Source organism: Typha angustifolia, chromosome 3 (assembly GCF_048772165.1).
Source record: "Typha angustifolia cultivar Huaian chromosome 3, ASM4877216v1, whole genome shotgun sequence".
Taxonomy (NCBI): Eukaryota; Viridiplantae; Streptophyta; class Magnoliopsida; order Poales; family Typhaceae; genus Typha; species Typha angustifolia.
The window spans coordinates 5,714,144-5,732,393 of record NC_133241.1 but is presented as its reverse complement, the minus strand read 5'-3'; the positions used below and the strand labels follow the sequence as shown (position 1 = coordinate 5,732,393).

Genomic DNA, 18,250 nt, shown 5'->3' with positions numbered 1-18,250 from the left:
CCTATGAACCAACAGCATACCAACATATCTGTAATTAAGCAAAAAGACGGGAGAAAAGACAACAAATTCTTTCTGGATACAATGGACAAAGTAAAAGTTACTCCCACAGTTGGAACTAAAGGAATACAGAATAATGAAAAGAATAAAAGCAAAAGAAATTTGAGTGCATACCCATAAAGGAGCCTGATCGATGGTTAACAGATTGCAGACCACAGACTAATGGACTTCTAATAATTACAGAAAGCTCACCATCCCCTCAAAATTGTCACCGGGTATCACAATCTCAGATAACAAAAGTCCTAGAATTTATAGTACACGTTGGCTTTACACATAACTTCAAAGAGCGATCAAAACAACATCGATCGCACTCTCCAGACTTTCCACAAAGCAGCAAAAAATCGGTAGCAAAATGATAAACCAAGCGTTCCAGTATTCCGTTTTTCTATTTTTATTGTCAGACTATGATCCAGCTGCACTTCCCCAGGATCAAGTCATCAACCACAGAAGCTTCAGCACTTCACAACCAAATTAGCAAAGGTTGATTACATAATATATTGATCAGAGCAGTCCTGCCCTATCGAGAATTTTCTGCCCTAGCAAAGCTACAATCAGCTTGCCACACCAAATCAACCCACATTTGAAGCACAGTGCTGTCCTATCAAGAATTTTCTGGTGGTGCAATAGTAGTTTTACTTACTATGCCCTTACTAAAGTAGTCAGCAATGACAGAAAACCCATCCTTTGAACTCTTCAACAATTGGAAGAAGAGATCCTGGTCTCTGGCATTCTGCTCCAAGCTTCGTTTCTTCTCTATGATAGATCTGTATTCAGGTGCACACTCTGGGCATTCTTTCTCATTGTCTCCAAGGCATCTGAGGTGAAAAGAGTGCATGCACATAAAATGGACTGCAGGAAGATCAAGGGTGAAAGTGCAAGCAGTGCACTTGCTAAGTTGAAAGATCTTGGCATTAGTCTTGAGGTCCTCTATCTCTTTCTTCATCACGTTTGTCTCTTCCTGGATAACAAAAATGAAACTTTAGCATATTAGACCAAGGTTGCAATCAAGTTCAGTTGATTTTTCTTTCAATTCCTACTATCATTTTATTAACTTGTAGGTCTCTCTAATAGTACAATTATTCAAAAGTGGTTACAGCTTGAGCATTGACGTAGAGCTTGAAGTAGGACAACAGTAATAAACAACCTAATTCCAGCAAAAGTAGGAAATTATAAATATTATAGCCAAATTTACCCATATACAGATTTTCTTGAGGCCCTAAGTTTTGAAGTATAACTAGGTCATAATGCATAGTCAAATTACTCCAAATTGAGTAATGGCAAATACTAGGGTAAATTTGAAGGTCTGGTCAATCCGCAAAGGTCTGATAGTTCCCTTCCTGTTCATGTTTCCTACCATGGCAATCAGATGTCAAGACACTTATCAGACACTGATCATGCAAGCAGACAAAGCCAAACTTGAATCTGATCAATCTATGGTTGATGTTTTGTAATATATTCTTAACGATCATGATAAAGGACAAGATATCTTATCCAACTCAGAATTGGGCAATGGCAGAACCAATTTTAGTCTGCTTCTCTCTTGTCTAATTAACAATCTAGAGTACAAAGTGTCAAAGACCTCCAGAACTTGGCGGCCTTTAAAGTTCAAATTATCATTGTATTAAGGTTCATATTACATACTTCAGGTTCCAAATTCAGTATGTTATTTCAAATTGGATAAAATTCATAATGTCTCCTGCAACTAAGAACTTCTCTTTTCCATCAATAACCAAATTCATGTGCTTAAACTAGCTTGTTACACAACTGTTCCTGATTTTAGCTTCATTAGTACGCCTTTAGAGGAAAATAGGTTGCTATAAAATCTTTTGTCCAATAGTTTTCCCATTTACTAGGATAGTTTTCAGGTATATAAATATCATCAGATGAAGCTCTATGAACATTTAAATATTTCATACACAAGTGCATTTCAGAACGGCAAAAACTCATTATACAATATCAGAACACATATAGAGAAGAAAAGACGGGAACTTAAATTAGCTTGTAAGCCTCAAAAAGAAAAATCAATATTTACATGAAGCATACTCTTAGGACACTCCATATGTGCGCTATATGTGACTACTGCATCTGATGCATCTTAGTTGCTAAGAAAGGCTGTAGGCTTCACCGCCACAGAAAAATATGTGAAAATAATAATCAGAAGTGAATTATAGTATAAAACTGGAAATCTTTGGTAGACAGAAAATCTAGTCAAAACTAATACAGAGACTATACTCGTGCTCACAAGAATCGAACTTAGTTCATTGTCTTAACTGTTAAGCCAGTGCTCTCTACAAACTAATCAAACCTTTTCCTACCATTTAGGACCATGTGACTACTTCATATATTGCAGTTGACTAAATGACATTATTTGTTTTTTTTTCTCTTCCTTTTATTTGGCTGTTGTAGGAAGGCGTTAATCTAACCTCTGTAGCAAAAGGTCGAAAGAAGCTTTTTGAGCATTGGAATTTTGGTTACCACAAGAAAGGTCACATTTCCTGAAAAAAATCAAAGATAGAGATCGTAGAATAATAATTAACCCTAATCTTTCTATTATGTAGATTAGGTCTATAAGAACACATAGTATATTCCTACTTTGTAACTTAGAGCTAGTACTTTTCAACAAGAATCCAAGTTTTGGCCGATCCTGAGATAAATCAATTGATTGGAATGGATCGGGATCGGCCTAATCTTGATCCAAAACCAGTCTGATGATTGGTTTCGGTGTAGTATCAACCAGATAGATCGATACTTGATCCAAAACAGCTGAAATTGCCCGATGCGACTCTTTAAAGTCCCCGAGCCTATCACTTCAAAGAGAAATTGATCTCTCTCTCTCTCCCCTCAACTCTGACGACCTCAGGTATGTAAATTTCTTTTCTGTTTTTTTTACTTCTCTCTCTCTCAGCTCCCTCCCTCTACTCTCTCTCTCTCAGCCCCCTCTCTACTCTCTCTTTCTCTCCCATTGTACTTCCTCTCTTTTGCTCTCTTCTTCTCTTTATCTCTTTGACTCTGTTAATACAATAACCTTTTTGCTGCAGTAACAGAGGGAGAGGGAGAGAGCAAGAGGACTAGGAGAGAATGGTTGCTACAGTAACAAAGAGAGATAAAGAGAGGAAGAGAGAGAGAGAGGAGCGGGAGAGTATGAGAAGAAGAAATACAGAGGGAGAAACTAGAAAGGGAGAGAGTAGAGAGGAGGATGAGAGAGAAATAAGATATTTTAATTGTGTCAGATGCAGAGAGTCAGTGGGAGCGAGAAGGGGAGTTTTTTTTATCTGTGTGAGAGGAACAAGAGGGAGAGTGAAAACGAGAGGGAGAGATATTATGTATTTTTTTTTTAAACTTAAGACTATATATGACAATTTTTATTTGTCTATTTTTTAATTTTATCATTTTTCCAGTATTTTAAAAATTTTACGCAATTAAAAAAGTGTGATACCGAAAAACCGGTACAGTAGACTAAAAGAACCAATATGATTGTATAACCTATAAGATCAATAATATCATTTTTCCGAGCGACCAATCCTGATCCTAATATTTAGAACCTTGCTTTTAAACTTGACATAACAAAACCAATTTCGAGTACATCCTGATTTAATGCTTACATGTTACTTCCATGTTACTTCAATATTAGATAGTTCAACAATTATCAAGCAATAAATGCTATATCATATTTTATATTGAACCAAAATAGAGTACTTTGATTTAGATTTTTTAGAATTTCAAAAAGTAAAGTCCACCTATCAAATAGCAAAAGATATTCCTAAAATATCTCATTATTATAGTTGAACTTCTAGGTACAACGACGGAGTGAAGGTAAAATTCATTAGCTTTACTAGATTGACAAGGACAATGATGGCAATAACTTTCCAAGTTCCTCCTTTTATCTTTATTAGATCCAATATTTGCAATGGACTCAGAAAAATATGGGCAAATTATACTTTGCCCTCATGTGGTTTGGCCCAATTGCAAAACATTGGTGTAATTTCCCTGAAAAATACTGCGATCAGACTACTTTCTATCCTAAAATATTGCTTATGTTCATACCATGCTTATCAAAAGTTATCATTTGTTCTTACTTTAGCAATTAGATTACTAAATACATCCTAGAGTAACTATATTAATTTGTGGTTCATTGGTAAAGAAGCAGTAAATGAAGGATTAAAAGAAGTAAATTTATGACTGGTATATTCTTGTGATACTAACCTGGTCTTTCTCAATAGATCTGCGGTCATCTTCGATTAGCTTTGATTCTTGTTCAAGCTTTCGAGCAATGTAATCCTTAACAACAGAGAGTGTCAGGCACGGGTTCTTAGATAATGTCTGCAGTACAACAATAGGAGGCAAGATATCATCCCTCTCAACATAAGTCAATACTTCCTTTACTTCTTTCGAACAATCTTCTCCTAGCTCACCAAAGTACTTCAACAGATCACCCCACAGAGATGGATCACCACCTTGGGATGAGTCTCCTAGCTTTTTGCAGCAGGCAATCAGACCTTCATGGTCATGGGCCTGCATGTAGCAAGCTATCACTTCTTTATAGAGTTTCATTTTCTCATACAGAAACAACAGACCATCTTTGAATGCATTCATTTCGCAAAGAATAACTGCAAGATCAACATCATACAAAGGATGTTCCATTTCTGATGTCCATGAGCTCTTGAGCAAGCCAAGCCCTTTCTGCTGTCTTTCTACCCGGTTCTTCTCCTTCTTGGCATCTTTCTTATCCAAATATGACTTCTCTTTATTCTCATTATACCCAATGGCTACTCCTGTAGAGCTTCTTGCTTTAACATCATGATTTTCAACACCATTTTCTTGTGAGACTGATGGAAAGCTCAAGTCGTTAGATAGGTAAAGCTCCAAAAGTGTATTGTGAATTTCTATCTGAGCAGGTGAATCCTTGACCTTGCTGATATACTTTTCTAAAAAATCCATAAGACATTGTGGGCTATGTACAAATATATTGACAAAGTCCATGGGTGTTGGAAGCATAAGTAGGTACATGCCGTTTGAAGCTCTCTTACTTGTTGATTCACCACCATCAGTGCAGAGCTTCAGCAGTATTTCAACAGTTTCAACTGGCATATGTTCTACAAGAATCTTACCATACTCTTTCACTGTCACACCAGCTTGATTGGATTCAAGACTAGATATGTATTGCAAGGCCTCATGGTATCTTCCAAGATCCTCAAGTAAAATCTTCAAGTACCATTCATGCCTCCCAGCTTTTCTAGCCACAAACATGGCATATTCATGATATCCAGCAGCTCGGCATACTTTTATAGCAGTTTCCACATCAAACTTAAGTTCGCCCACGCCATCTTCATCTTTGATAAACTTGTTTAGCTTTTCTACATCTTTCAATTTGGTATAGCAATTCAGAAGAAGAGTTGTATGGTCTTTAGAGCCTAATCCCTGATCATGTAAGTTTTCTAGATAATTAGTGAGGTTGTAGATACGTTGTGCATCCAAAAATTTCTGGATGACATATGATGGTTCAAGATGACCAATGGTGTTAATATATTGGGACATAGCCTCATCATATTTTTGAGTCTTATACAAGTGGTCACCATATTTTCGCAACACTTCAGCAGTAGCAGCAGGATCAGCTTGCTGACTTTGCACAAGGTTAATTGCTACCGTATATGAATTTTTCTTGAACAACATATCCAGCTTACTTTCCATATCTTTCTCTCCTATGCAAAGAACCCTTTTGTCACTCATTATGAGAATAATATAGCCCCACTCACATAGCAAGTGAGAAACTTCACCAACAGCCATGCTATGGGCAATCAACCGATTCTTCAGATCATAGACATTGAAAGTGTTTTTGCTGCTCCTTTGATCTTCAATAACAGAGAGTAAATATCCACGAAACCAGCCAAGAAATTTCTTCTCACCATCAAAAGCCCAACAAGGACCTCGACCATCAACTTCATAAAAGTACACAGCTTCAGGCCGTCCAATAACCAGATCCTGATTAGTAAATAGAACCATGTACTCAATATCCAACTAGAGATTTCAACACCATAATGACATATATCTATAGATAAACAGATACATATAAGAACATACATGCATACTATAAGATTTTATTTGCATACCAGGCGGTCACTCATTGTGACAGCATTGGTCTCACAACCAATCTGATCAAGGGTGTGTCTCTTTGGTGGTTGATCATGCAAGCTGAACATAGTTACAGAACTGGGAGTTACTGCAAAGAGGTGAAGAGCTCTCCCCTCAACTCGGAAACCAAGACCAGTAATAGAGGAACTAATACCATCAACAGTCTCAATCTGTAGCTTGAAGCGTGTAATTCGTTCACGTGCAATATCACCTTTAATGCAGTAGATAGAACCAGAATCTAAGCCAATAGCTACCAGCAAAATTGGAGGGGCTTCCTCAAGAACTAAAAAGGATGTAATCTGTAGGAATCAATAATTTGACTTATTAGACAGATAGAAAGTGTCAGCACTACAAAAATAGCAAAAAGCATTTAAGAACACAAAACCCAGTGCATGAAGCTCATGCCTGCACATGGTCTGGGAAAGAGATGTATGTTGTCTTATCCTCATTTCTGAAAAATATTTTTTCAGGATTTAAATTCATAATATCTTGGATGCAGGACCCAAGCCTTACCATAACCAAGTAATGCCCTCATCTAAGGACATGAAGCTATAAAGAGACAAGAAAGGCTAGTATAAGGGTGGCCTATAAGTAAGTGATTTGATGATACCTTTGCTTCAGGATATTGATTGGTGAATATCCGCAATATTTGGGTACAAAAAGGAGTTGTTGTGCTTGAACTCTCTTCTTGCACCTTATCAAGGTCAAAAACCTTTAAACACATAGAAGATGTTTGAGAAGATATCTGCTCATCATCTCCAACAGTCATGAGGAAATTTCTTTGCTGCAAGAAAATTATGGGACAAATTACAATATGCTCAAGAATAATGGCAAATTAAGCAGCATATTTGGCTATTACTTAGCGTGTAAAGAGATGAGCTCGGCTCAGCTCAAAATAAATAATTGTTGAACCAGGCTCCTTAAACTCAAATCAAGCCAAAAAACACTGGCTCTCAGATAAGGATTTACATAAGCTAGCTTAAGCTCTGTTCATCAGCTCAAAGAATTGCAATGCAATCATGCAATGCTAAGATAAAATGCAACAAGAAGCAAGTAGAAGGATTTGGTTCAACTTGCAATATAATGAAATGTATTACCAGTTGTGCCAGCATCAACATCTGTCAAAGATGTGTAAATTTTACATATATATATATATATATATAGAGAGAGAGAGAGAGAGAGAGAGAGAAAGAGAGAGAGAGAGAAAGAGAGAGAGAGAGAGAGAAGACCAGCTCGAGCTTGGCTCATTTATTAAATGAGCAATGAATATTGGATTGAGCTCAGCTGATTTTCTGCATGAACTGAACTCCAGTTGAAATTTAATCGAGCCAAACTTGAGCAACTGGCAAGCAGACAAGCTTATCACTCTACTTTCACGGTATCTTGCTGACTTTAGCAAAATGGCAATACTAGCAACTTTTATTATTTCAGCCATGGATCGAAGAGTCAATCCTGATTTGGATCAGCTGCTTTTGGTCAACCAGGTCAAATACATAACGGATTCGATACGGAGACATCAATAATTGATGCCTCCAATCTCCCATCATCTTCTTCCTCTCTCTCTCTCCCCCTATTCTCCAATGTAGAGATCTAGCTCCGATAAACTCCGATAACCTCGGGTATGTGAAAAGTAGTAAAAGTTGATTGACTCCAGATGGAATATACAACTATATAAATATATATACGTTACTAGTATTTGAGTCTCTTGTCAAAATATTACGACTTATAGACAATGATGATAATGAGTTTATTAAATGAGGCTATGAATATAGCAAAAGAGTCAATAAAAAAAATTTGGGCAAAAATTATAAAAAATAGTGAAAGTTAATTTACAAATTTATAATGATTATAATAACAACGACAACAGAAATTTACAAGAACCAGCTCGATATTCATTAAAGTTTTAAGCTTGTACTTTTTTTAATTTTTAGGTTCATATGTGATTAATTATTATTATTATTTGTCATTTTTTCTAAATTTTTAGAAAATTTTCCACATTGTTAAATAATATTTAAATTTTACATAATTAAAAAATTAAAAATAGTCTCATCCAAATCGGGCGGCCAATATGACTAATACATATCATTTTTTTAAGAGGTCGATTCTAATGCGGAGTTTTTTAACCTTGGTTTTAGCCAAAGTTTGCCTGATCGGGATTGACGGGTTTTGGTTAAACCAAACCATATCCATTATGGATCTAAACCAGGGACACCAAAACTCTCTCTTTTTCTTTCTTTCACTCTTTTCTTCTCTCTTTCTCTCTCTCTCTCTCACACATACTTTTCTTTCTCTTTTTTCTCTCCTTACCATATAACCATTATTTCTAAAGAGAGATCTAGCTCCGATAAACTTCGACAATACAGATCTAACTCTGACAAACTCCAGTATATAATTTTTTTTAAATTTATTTCTTTATTTTTCTTAGTTTTTTAATTTCCTTCACTCTCTCTTTCTTCTCTTTCTTCTTATCCTTCACTGCACCATAATTTCACTTTTTTTTGTTTTCTTTCACTCTCTCTCTAATCTTTTTTTTTTCGTGAAAGTCTTTTTTCTTTTTGTTTTCTTCTCTCTAATCTCTTCTTCCTTTTTGTCTCTCTCCTTTTTCACTTACTGTTTTTTATTCCATGTAATAACTTTCCAAAATCCAAATTGTTCTTTGCTGAATTATTTAATTTGCTAAAATTATGATTAAATATTTGCTGAATTATTGAATTAGATGAAATTGAAATTAAATATTTGCTCAAATTGTGATTAAATATAGCTTGAATTATTTAATTTGCTGAAATTATGATTAAATATAGCTTGAATTATTTAATTTGCTGAAATTGAGATTAAATATTTGTCAAATTATATTTTTAATTTAATCTCTGTTTAAGTGTTTACATTAAAATTAGAATGTCACCAAGAGAAAAGTCACAAAATACCAACATTGGCCGGCAACATTGCATCCCTTTTAGCCAAGACTAAAAGCGTATCAAATGTAACTAGTGTAAAAAAGAAATAAGTAACGGCGTCAACCATCTTAAAGAACATTTAACTGGAATATAAGAATATGTAGTAGCTTACACTCAAATTAGTTTAGAAGTCGAAAAAAAATGTTGGCCCATCTAATAAGCAAAAATAAAAATAAAAACAAAAAACAAATTGCACAAAAAAGATAGTCAGGTTCGTCAAGAATTAATGCATGACTATGAAAACATTGATGATGATGATAGCGGTGAATAGAAAGGATGATGATGAGGAGAGACAGATAAAGAGGGCAATAAAAGAAAGTAGAAATACACAAAGAGAGATAAATGAGAAGAAGCAGTGGTGGTAGCGTTCAAAGATCTAGATCAGTTTATATAAAAGGAGAAAGAAAATATAGGGGCCAGTAGTTTTAGGACTCTTGATGTTACGGGCTTTACGGCAGAGTATAAAAATATTTGACCGGTAGATACATATCTTTAGAGAAAAAGGAGTCGTACCTAGACTATTATCAAGACAGCTCTCGAAGAGATAAAAAATGCCAAGAAATATATTGATAGGCTATCTCTAAATTCTTTTTCTATAATTATATTCTTTTCAGTATAGCTGCACGTCGGGGACATATTGAGCAGACACGTTGTGGGTAATAGGTGCGGGTTTCAAATATTTTTTCTTCTCCAATCCCAATAACCAAGTAAACTAAAAGTCTAAATCCTAAAACCAAAATCCCAAATCAAGCATACCATGATCCATCTCTTTATTTGTTGTAATTGCGACCCTCTCGATGGCATGCAAAGCCCCCTCAACAGTGACATGCTCTCAACGATGCTCCTCTCTCGACGACGTGCGGTTGTGATCTTCCCTAATTGAGTTGAGACATTTCTCCCTTATATCTCTTCTCTCTTTAACTGATTTGAGAAGAAGCTTAGGGTTTTTTTATTAGAGAGAAAAGCTTAGGTTACTTAAAGATATTTGTTTTTTCATTATTTATACAATTGATTGCACTGACTATTAGTTAGTGACATATTAATTTTTGTTTTATTTTTATTTAAACAGTAATTTCAGATTTATAGTAATCTAGTGACTTGTTAATTTTATTTTATTATTATTTATACAATGATTGCATTGAGTTAGTGACTTGTTAAATTTTATTTTATTTTTATTTATACAATGATTGCAATGAGTTAGTGACTTGTTAATTTTTATTTTATTTATTTAAACAATAATTGACATAAGTCAGTGAGTAACACTTATTAATTTTGTTTTATTTTTATTTTAACAATAATTGTCATGAGTCGGTTAGTAACTTGTTAATTTTATTTCTTTTTTTTAAATAGTAATTGCCATGAGCCAATGAGGGGCGATTTGTAGTAAAAAAACCCTTCAGTTTTCTAAATGGCAAAAATAGGCTCCCTATTATCAAATTACAATTTCAAGCATTTTTTACTGATTTAGACTAATTTACCTTTTCTCCAACCAAACACAATGGTTTAATCTCGATACGTATGTTATCAAAAATAAGAGCATACATTTTGCATAAACAATGCATATAAATTATACAAGGAATGCGTGACCTTTTTTTTTAAATCTCAATGCGCACATCGTTTTAAACAATAATTGCCATGAGCCAATGAGAGGCGATTTGTAGTAAAAAACCCTTCAATTTTCTAATTGACAGAAATAAGCGATCCCATTATTGAATTGTAATTTCAGGTATTTTTTATTGATTTAGACTAATTTACTCTTTCTCTAACTCAACCCAACAATTTAATCTCGATGCTGATATTGTCAAAAATTATAGCATACATTTTCATAAGCAATACATATAAATTATATAAATGATGCGTGGCGTTTTTTTTAAATCTCAATATGCACATCGTTAAAAATTACAACGTACATTTTGCATAGGCGATGAGTATATATTACATAGGTAATGTATGACGTTTTTTTTAAATTGCGGTACACATTATTATAAATTAAAGTATACAGTTTGTATAGGCGATGTATATTAATTTTATAGGTGATGCGTAACATTTTTTTTTAAATCTCAACGTGCATATTATTGAAAATTAGAACGTACATTTTATATAGACAATGCGTATGAATTACATATGCAATATATGACATTTTTTTTTAAATCTCGATATTCATATTGTTAAAAATTAGAACGTATATTTTGCATAGGCGATGTGTATAAATTACATAGGTGATACATGTCATTTTTTTTAAGGACACGACAGTCTTTTTGAAATTTATTAGGACTAAATCAGTCAAAAAAATAAATCTGATATTATAATTTAATAATGAGAGGGCCTATTTCTGTCAATTAGAAAACCAAAGGGTATTTTGCTGCAAGTCCCCTGCCACTGAGTGATACTTATTATTTTTGTTTTATTTTTAATTTTATAGTGATTGCAGAGATAAAAAAATGAATATTAAAATTTTAGAAGTTCTAATAATATGAATGACAATACTTCATTGTAAAACTATGTAACTAAGTTACAAAAATTGGGAGAAGGCGAGGGCCATTTAAATTTTCAAAGATATTACTATCAGTAAGGCTATAAGAGATTGTACTATAGGATAAAAAGTACTTTTGATTAGACTAACTCAACACAGAATTAGGACTTGCCCGAAAGTGAATAATGAACATATGATATAAATGAAAATAGTAGTGGAGACTGAGTTGAGAATAAAAATGTAATGCCTAAGCAAGTTCTTTTGCCAAAAGGTATCCAAGCTACATCTTCTAGTAGTTTTGCATATATCTGGGATTTATTATAATAGGAATATCAAGAGAATTTAGATCCAAAAAGAAGAAGAATAATGATAGCTATTGAAAAGACATTCAACTCCAATGCCCATAACCAATTGCATTGTGAGATTGTAAGGATTGTTCTACTCAGCTGAATTGTTTTTTTATCTGGCAATGAACTCTTATTATGTTTGGACCTTTTTATTTGCAGCAAACAATTTACTTTCAAGTTATATGCCTCCTAGCTACAACCTATTGAAACATACTCTCCTTCAACAAGAGAGAACAAATATTTAGCAGTCGTTACAACTTATCAAGAGTACATAGGGGATAACAAGGGGTTAGTATTATGTGTTACAAATGGACTGATACACAAAAGAGGCCTCTTATAAACTTTTTAATTGTAATTAAAAGTGACCCTATCTTATTAAATACTAAAGTCATTGACGACGTGGGGCATCAAATAGTAGTTGAAGTGATAACTGACAAATCACTTGTTTGCAAGGCAACAAGAAGATACTTAAGAGTCAATTTCCTAATATTTTTTAGACTGCATGTGTAGTTCATACTCTTAACATTGCCTTGAAAACTATGTGTAGCAAAGAATACTAGAGTGAATGAAATTATTTTTGATTCAAGATAATCAAATAAGACCTTCAAGTAGTGATGATCAATAACAAATAAAATTGCTATAGAGAGAATGATGTGGGCAAGGCACAATTTATCAAAGACTTTCACATAGCCTATTTATAAAATATTGAGATTTGAAGACACTAACACACCTTATTTGCATTTGATATATGGCATGTGGCATACAATGATAGAAAATATCAAGCCAATCATTTATAGGCATAAAAGAAAAATGGAAGGTGAGGAGTCCCCCTTTTATTCAGTAGTGTATAAAATCCTAGTCAATAGGTGAGAAAAAAATAATACACCACTCCATTATTTAGCACATTATTTAAATCCAAGGTGATATTGAGACTTTGAGTTATATTTTCACCTTAATGCCTTATCTTTCTTTTTCATATAACTATCTATTCTTTTTTACTAATTTGACAATATATCTTGTCAATCATCTTAATAGGTATTATAGCTCCAAAAGGATTGGAGATAATCCAAATTGTGTAGCTCCACAAATGGACTTAGACATTTCCCACACGAATTGTAAATACTTTAAGAGATTCTTTACAAATGCAAATGAAAAAAGAATTATATGTCCGGACTATAATAATTCCTCTAGCAAATCCAAATGCTAGAGGATTTGCCGATTATAAATCTATTGAAGAAAAGAGTTCTTTCTATCCAAAGATGTGGTAGGTTTTTCATAGCGCATGTGCACTTACTCTTCAAAATTTAACACGTAGGTTAATTAGACAATCTTGCTCATTTTCGTGTTGTAAGAGGAATTGGAGCACGTACTCATTCATTCAATTTATAAAAAGAAACAAGATTACTCTACAACAAGTTGAAGTCTTAGTATTTAAATATATATTAATCTTCGCCTTCTATCAAGAAAGTCTAAAGAATACTTGAAAAGGAAAACCAAAATTTCCAAAATATGAGATATAGTGGGAGATGGCTTTGATAATTTTAATGGTGCGGGAGTATCAGAAATTGTCAATCTCTCTCTAGATAAACCAGATTTGGAGACTATAATATTTATAGATGAAGGGAATGAGAACAAAGAGATGGCCAAAGAATGAAAAATTAATGTTCTTTGTTGTGATAGATATGTATTGTTACCTATTGAACTCTTTATTGTATTTGCGATCGAACTATGGAACTAGAATATTTTGTTACACTTATTTGTTAGTTGTCATAAACTCATATATATTGTGATGTTATGATATGTTTGTGACTTTGTGCACTTATTAATTATTGTATGAATAAAGTACACATTTTTATGTATTTCTATTACTGTTTATTGCCATATTCTAGTCGTGTATGTATCATGTTTTTCCAAAATTTGTCATATTGTCATTGTCTATATCATGTCATGTCCGTGTTCCACATCTATATCCATGCTTCATTGTCAGCACCACATAGCTCATTTTTAGTAAAACAAGTTTTAGAGTATCGGCCACTTTAAAGTGAGTGCCAGCATCTTGTTTGTACCATGGCATCACACATCAAATAAGTAAATAGTTGCTCGGCAATATCAATAGTATCCAAGATTCTGATAATTAAGTACTTGCTTGGTGATCTTAATAGGCCACACCTCAGATAACGTACTTAGGAAATCTTTCAATTTTCTGTGTACTGGACTTGGGACTTTATACATATTTACATCTTCCTTTCTTTTGTCTCAAACAATTTAGTCTAAGAGACCTCCCCTGTCACTTCTTATCATTTCTCTCAAAATGTTTCTAATATACTTCATTGCCTATTAAAAGTAGGAGGTTTTTAGACTTTTGTCTGGTTTGCATATTGTAAGGCAGGACCCTATCAGTTGTAGGAGAAAAGACTATCTATTATCAAGGACTCTTTATCAGTTTATCTGTGATTGCCATTATAGGGTCTACAGATGTTCATTACTTGCCAATCAATAGTACAAACATATTATTAGAACGCATGCACATCATAATTCTCATACTATATATATGTACTGAGATAGTTCTATCTTAGACCGATTGAAACCAGGTCAAATCGGATCGCATCATGAGGACATTAGGCTCCACAGATTTAGTCTATTTATCTTTTAATTTATTCATATTTATCTTATGTAAGTCTTTAAGACAAGTCTAATTATATCATGTAAGCCCTTAAGACAAGTCTAATTAAGTCATGTAAGCCCTTAAGACAAGTCTAATTAAGTCATGTAAGCCACTAAGGCAAGTTTAATTAAGTCACGTAAACCTCTAAGGCAATGTTTATTTTATGTAAGCCCTTAAGGCAAGTCTAGTTATATCATGTAAGCTTTTAAGACAAGTCTAGTTAAACCATGTAAGCCACTAAGACAAGTTCAATTAAATATGTAAACTTCTAAGACAAGTCCTAGTTCGACTCATATAAGCCTTTAGGGCTAAGTCCGAATAGGACTCCATATATAAAAGGGCTGGGCTTCTTTATTTATTCATCCAAGTATTCAATAAAGAGTTAAAAATTATGTTTCAGCCGTAGACTATCTTAGGAGTAAGAGTAAAAGTAATTAATCATAATCGTTTATTTTCTTAGAAGTAGATCTAACTTAAAACCCTAATTCTAACTCCAACTCATAACCACCAGCACCTCCAACAACCGCTCTACCTTATGGTCGTCCACCATTGCTCTTGGCCATCCGCCACCCTCCAACGATTGCCACAACACTAAATATTTACCGTTCTGCCTCGTTTTGATCTTGCTTCACTCTTTTATTTATATTTTTTCATTCTGACCTCTGATTTAGGTAAAATCAGAGCAATTAGAACCCTAACTCACGAGGGCTACCATCACATAAATTTTCATAATTTTCTTACGTTCGAATCAGTCCAGATCTGGTTTGTAACATAGACACTTCAAAAAAGACATTTGTCCTCTGGCGCAAAGATAGATGAGCATTAATTAGAGAGACAAAGGAAAATGAAGCTTATACTGAATGATAGTGTTAATTATTAATCTGCAACTACAATCTCAATCAAGATATAAGGAAAGATCATTACCCAATCATCTACATTCAGCATCCACTTGTTCTAATTCCACAACCATGGTCCAACTTTTAGGGGAAACGTATACAACATATTTTTTTTGGATTCCACAAAAAGATTGTGACTACAAATTCAACTGACTTCAAATAACATCAAGCATGAAATAGAACAAGTTCGAGTGACTTCAAATAACATCAAGCATGATATAGAACAGCAAAATCTAAATAAAAAGATGAAGATTCAATAATTCTTGTACCTTAGGACCTAATGGATATGTCCAACATGTTTATAAAATTGCATGCTAGTGAAGGTGCAAATGGGAAGATTGGAATTATCATAATCAATTGAGGACTTGCTCGAGTTTCAACTTGTAATGAGCAAAATCAACTTGTAATGAGTCAAAGATCAGTTAAATAGAATTAGTGTACACCATCCACTGGCGAATTCAATCTAGAAAACTGAGGCATGAAAAATTGTAATAGTTGTAGAAGTAATAAAAAGAAGACTGGTGGTCCTTAGGTCATCTAGAAATAAAGGACTGACATGTGGGGCATTTGAAAACCACAAAAAATAAACAGAAAACTTACCAAGCTTGACTAAACATAGTGTCTTACAACCAGATATATGTTAGGGGTACCCTTCCATTTACTATAGTTTATAGATCATGATACTCTACAAATTGCATTTATACTGAAATGGTAGGTTAAGGATCCACATCTTGCAACATGCATCACTGCATTTTAAATATCTACTTACCTTGAATTGGAGAATTATAAGCTTCTGCTATTAGTATATCTTTCTATATTTTTCTTTTTTTCCTTCTTTTTCCATATTTATGTGTGCACTACTTCCATCTATTCAACATTCTCATTCTAACAACATATCAATAGAATTATAGCTATTAAACTCTTGTAATTAACTAAGTTGGGGACTAGCCAGAAGTTGGATTCAAGGATCATCTTTCATCAATAGAAGTGGAATTGAAGCCAGAAAACTTTCCTCAAATCACCATCTAATAAGAAGATTCAGAGTGTGAATCCAACAAAATGAGCAAGATAATCTTATGAAGATAACAAGCGTGACCTTTTTTGACACATCCACTAAACTTGCACAAAAGTTCTCGTATTTATGTGAGTGAAGTTAAAAGTAACCCACTAAATGCATTAATGCTTTTCATAACTCTTAATGGAGGAGGTTCCTTTAAAACAGTTTTAAAATGGTTAGTGTAGAATGATACGTCCTCCAAGCATAAGTATGAAAGAATAGACTAACAAGATCATAATGTGCCACTTAGTTAAGTCTGGGCATAGCATCTAAGGATATATGTACTTCGTACAAGACATAATGCACCTCTAAGGTTATGGTATAGCACAGATGTGTTTAAAAGGATGGCGGTGTCATATATGTGCTTATCCCTGTACCCTGGTGTAACAAGGTATTCTAATACAGGTATTAATAAAGTGTAGCAATGGAAATTTTCCAAGAAAATATGTAGATATCACTCTTCAAGGTCCTAGGTTCCTGGTTCATGACAGCTGAAATTACCTATTCTTCACAAAATAATTGAAGAGTTGTCTCCCATAGGAGCATTCTTATACTTATTGAATAATATGAATACCCTAAGAAAAACAATCCTTTATCTTATTCAAATTGGACACCTAATTATTTCCCAAACAAGGTCCGGTCACCATTTGCTTTTAATGTAGAGTTTACTAAAACCATTCTTTCCCGTAGTTTTATCTCCACATAATTCAATTCCAAGCAACATTTTATGATCTTCTCATAGATTAATCCTGAACCTTAAATTTACCAATCAAACAATCCAAATCTTCTATGAGGCGTACCTTGAGCTGCTGGATGAAGAGAACATTTGAGGCGTGGGCTTGGAATCCAAAGGAGAGCTTAAAACTGCGATCGAGGAGTCCGACGGTGCCGTTGTCGCATCCGACGGCGATCCGGCCCCTGCCGGAGGAGCAGCACTGGATCTTGCCGGTGATCTCAGCGGGGATGGAGGCCTTCCCGCCGGATTTCTCCTCGAAGAAGTCGAATTTCCCCCAAAGGATCATCTCGCTCCCCCCTCCTCTCACCGATCGGGAAATCCTAACCTTGCAAATCGAATTCCTCCTCCTCTTGTACCATTGAAGCCGAAGAGGAGGATTCCATGGACGGCCGTGATCGACTTTTACGATTTGCACGTTTATTGTCGTACGTCTAGTGCGATGACAGGTGGATCGTCAATTGAAGCGGGTCTTCTTTCTTCGGTGGATCCGAAGTTGTTTTACTAGTGTTAACTAGACTAAGTTAAGATGAGAGGGTTTATTTTGCAAATACTCACCTTTCTTTTTCAAATTTGCGGAGGAGTCATATTGTAAGCATATTTTATTCTTTTAATTTTATTCTTTTAACTAAAATACTCTTTTTATAAACAAGATTTTCAACTATCAGAATCCAATTTATTGGAAATTATTTTATGGTAGTCAATCATTCCATAGAAATAAGCCAGGGTATCTTTACTTGGGGCAATTCTTCATAATAAAAAAAGTTAAACCTAAGTCCTAACCTTTTTAGTTGGAAAGAAAAACTCATATTATTTCGAATTCTACGCTAATAACGAAAACCAAACTTAAGTTGATGTGCGAAAAAAATGAGTACAAGTAAACAAATCAAAAGCGAAAAATGGATAGGAAAAAAAAAGCATGGCTAAACAAGACACCGT

At 34.0% G+C, this 18,250-nt stretch overlaps 1 protein-coding gene across 1 annotated transcript; it reads right to left on the bottom strand.

The window, feature by feature from the left end:
- Window positions 1–54: 54 nt before the first annotated feature.
- On the bottom strand, window positions 55–17,690 carry LOC140780129 (vacuolar protein-sorting-associated protein 11 homolog). Its single transcript, XM_073125481.1, has 5 exons — window positions 17,379–17,690; window positions 6,797–6,970; window positions 6,165–6,485; window positions 4,261–6,036; window positions 55–1,015 (listed from the first exon to the last, which is right to left on the bottom strand). The coding sequence occupies exons 1-5, from the start codon at window positions 17,598–17,600 to the stop codon at window positions 659–661; spliced, it is 2,850 nt and encodes a 949-aa protein (XP_072981582.1). The 5' UTR covers window positions 17,601–17,690; the 3' UTR covers window positions 55–658.
- Between the last annotated feature and the right edge of the window lie 560 nt (window positions 17,691–18,250).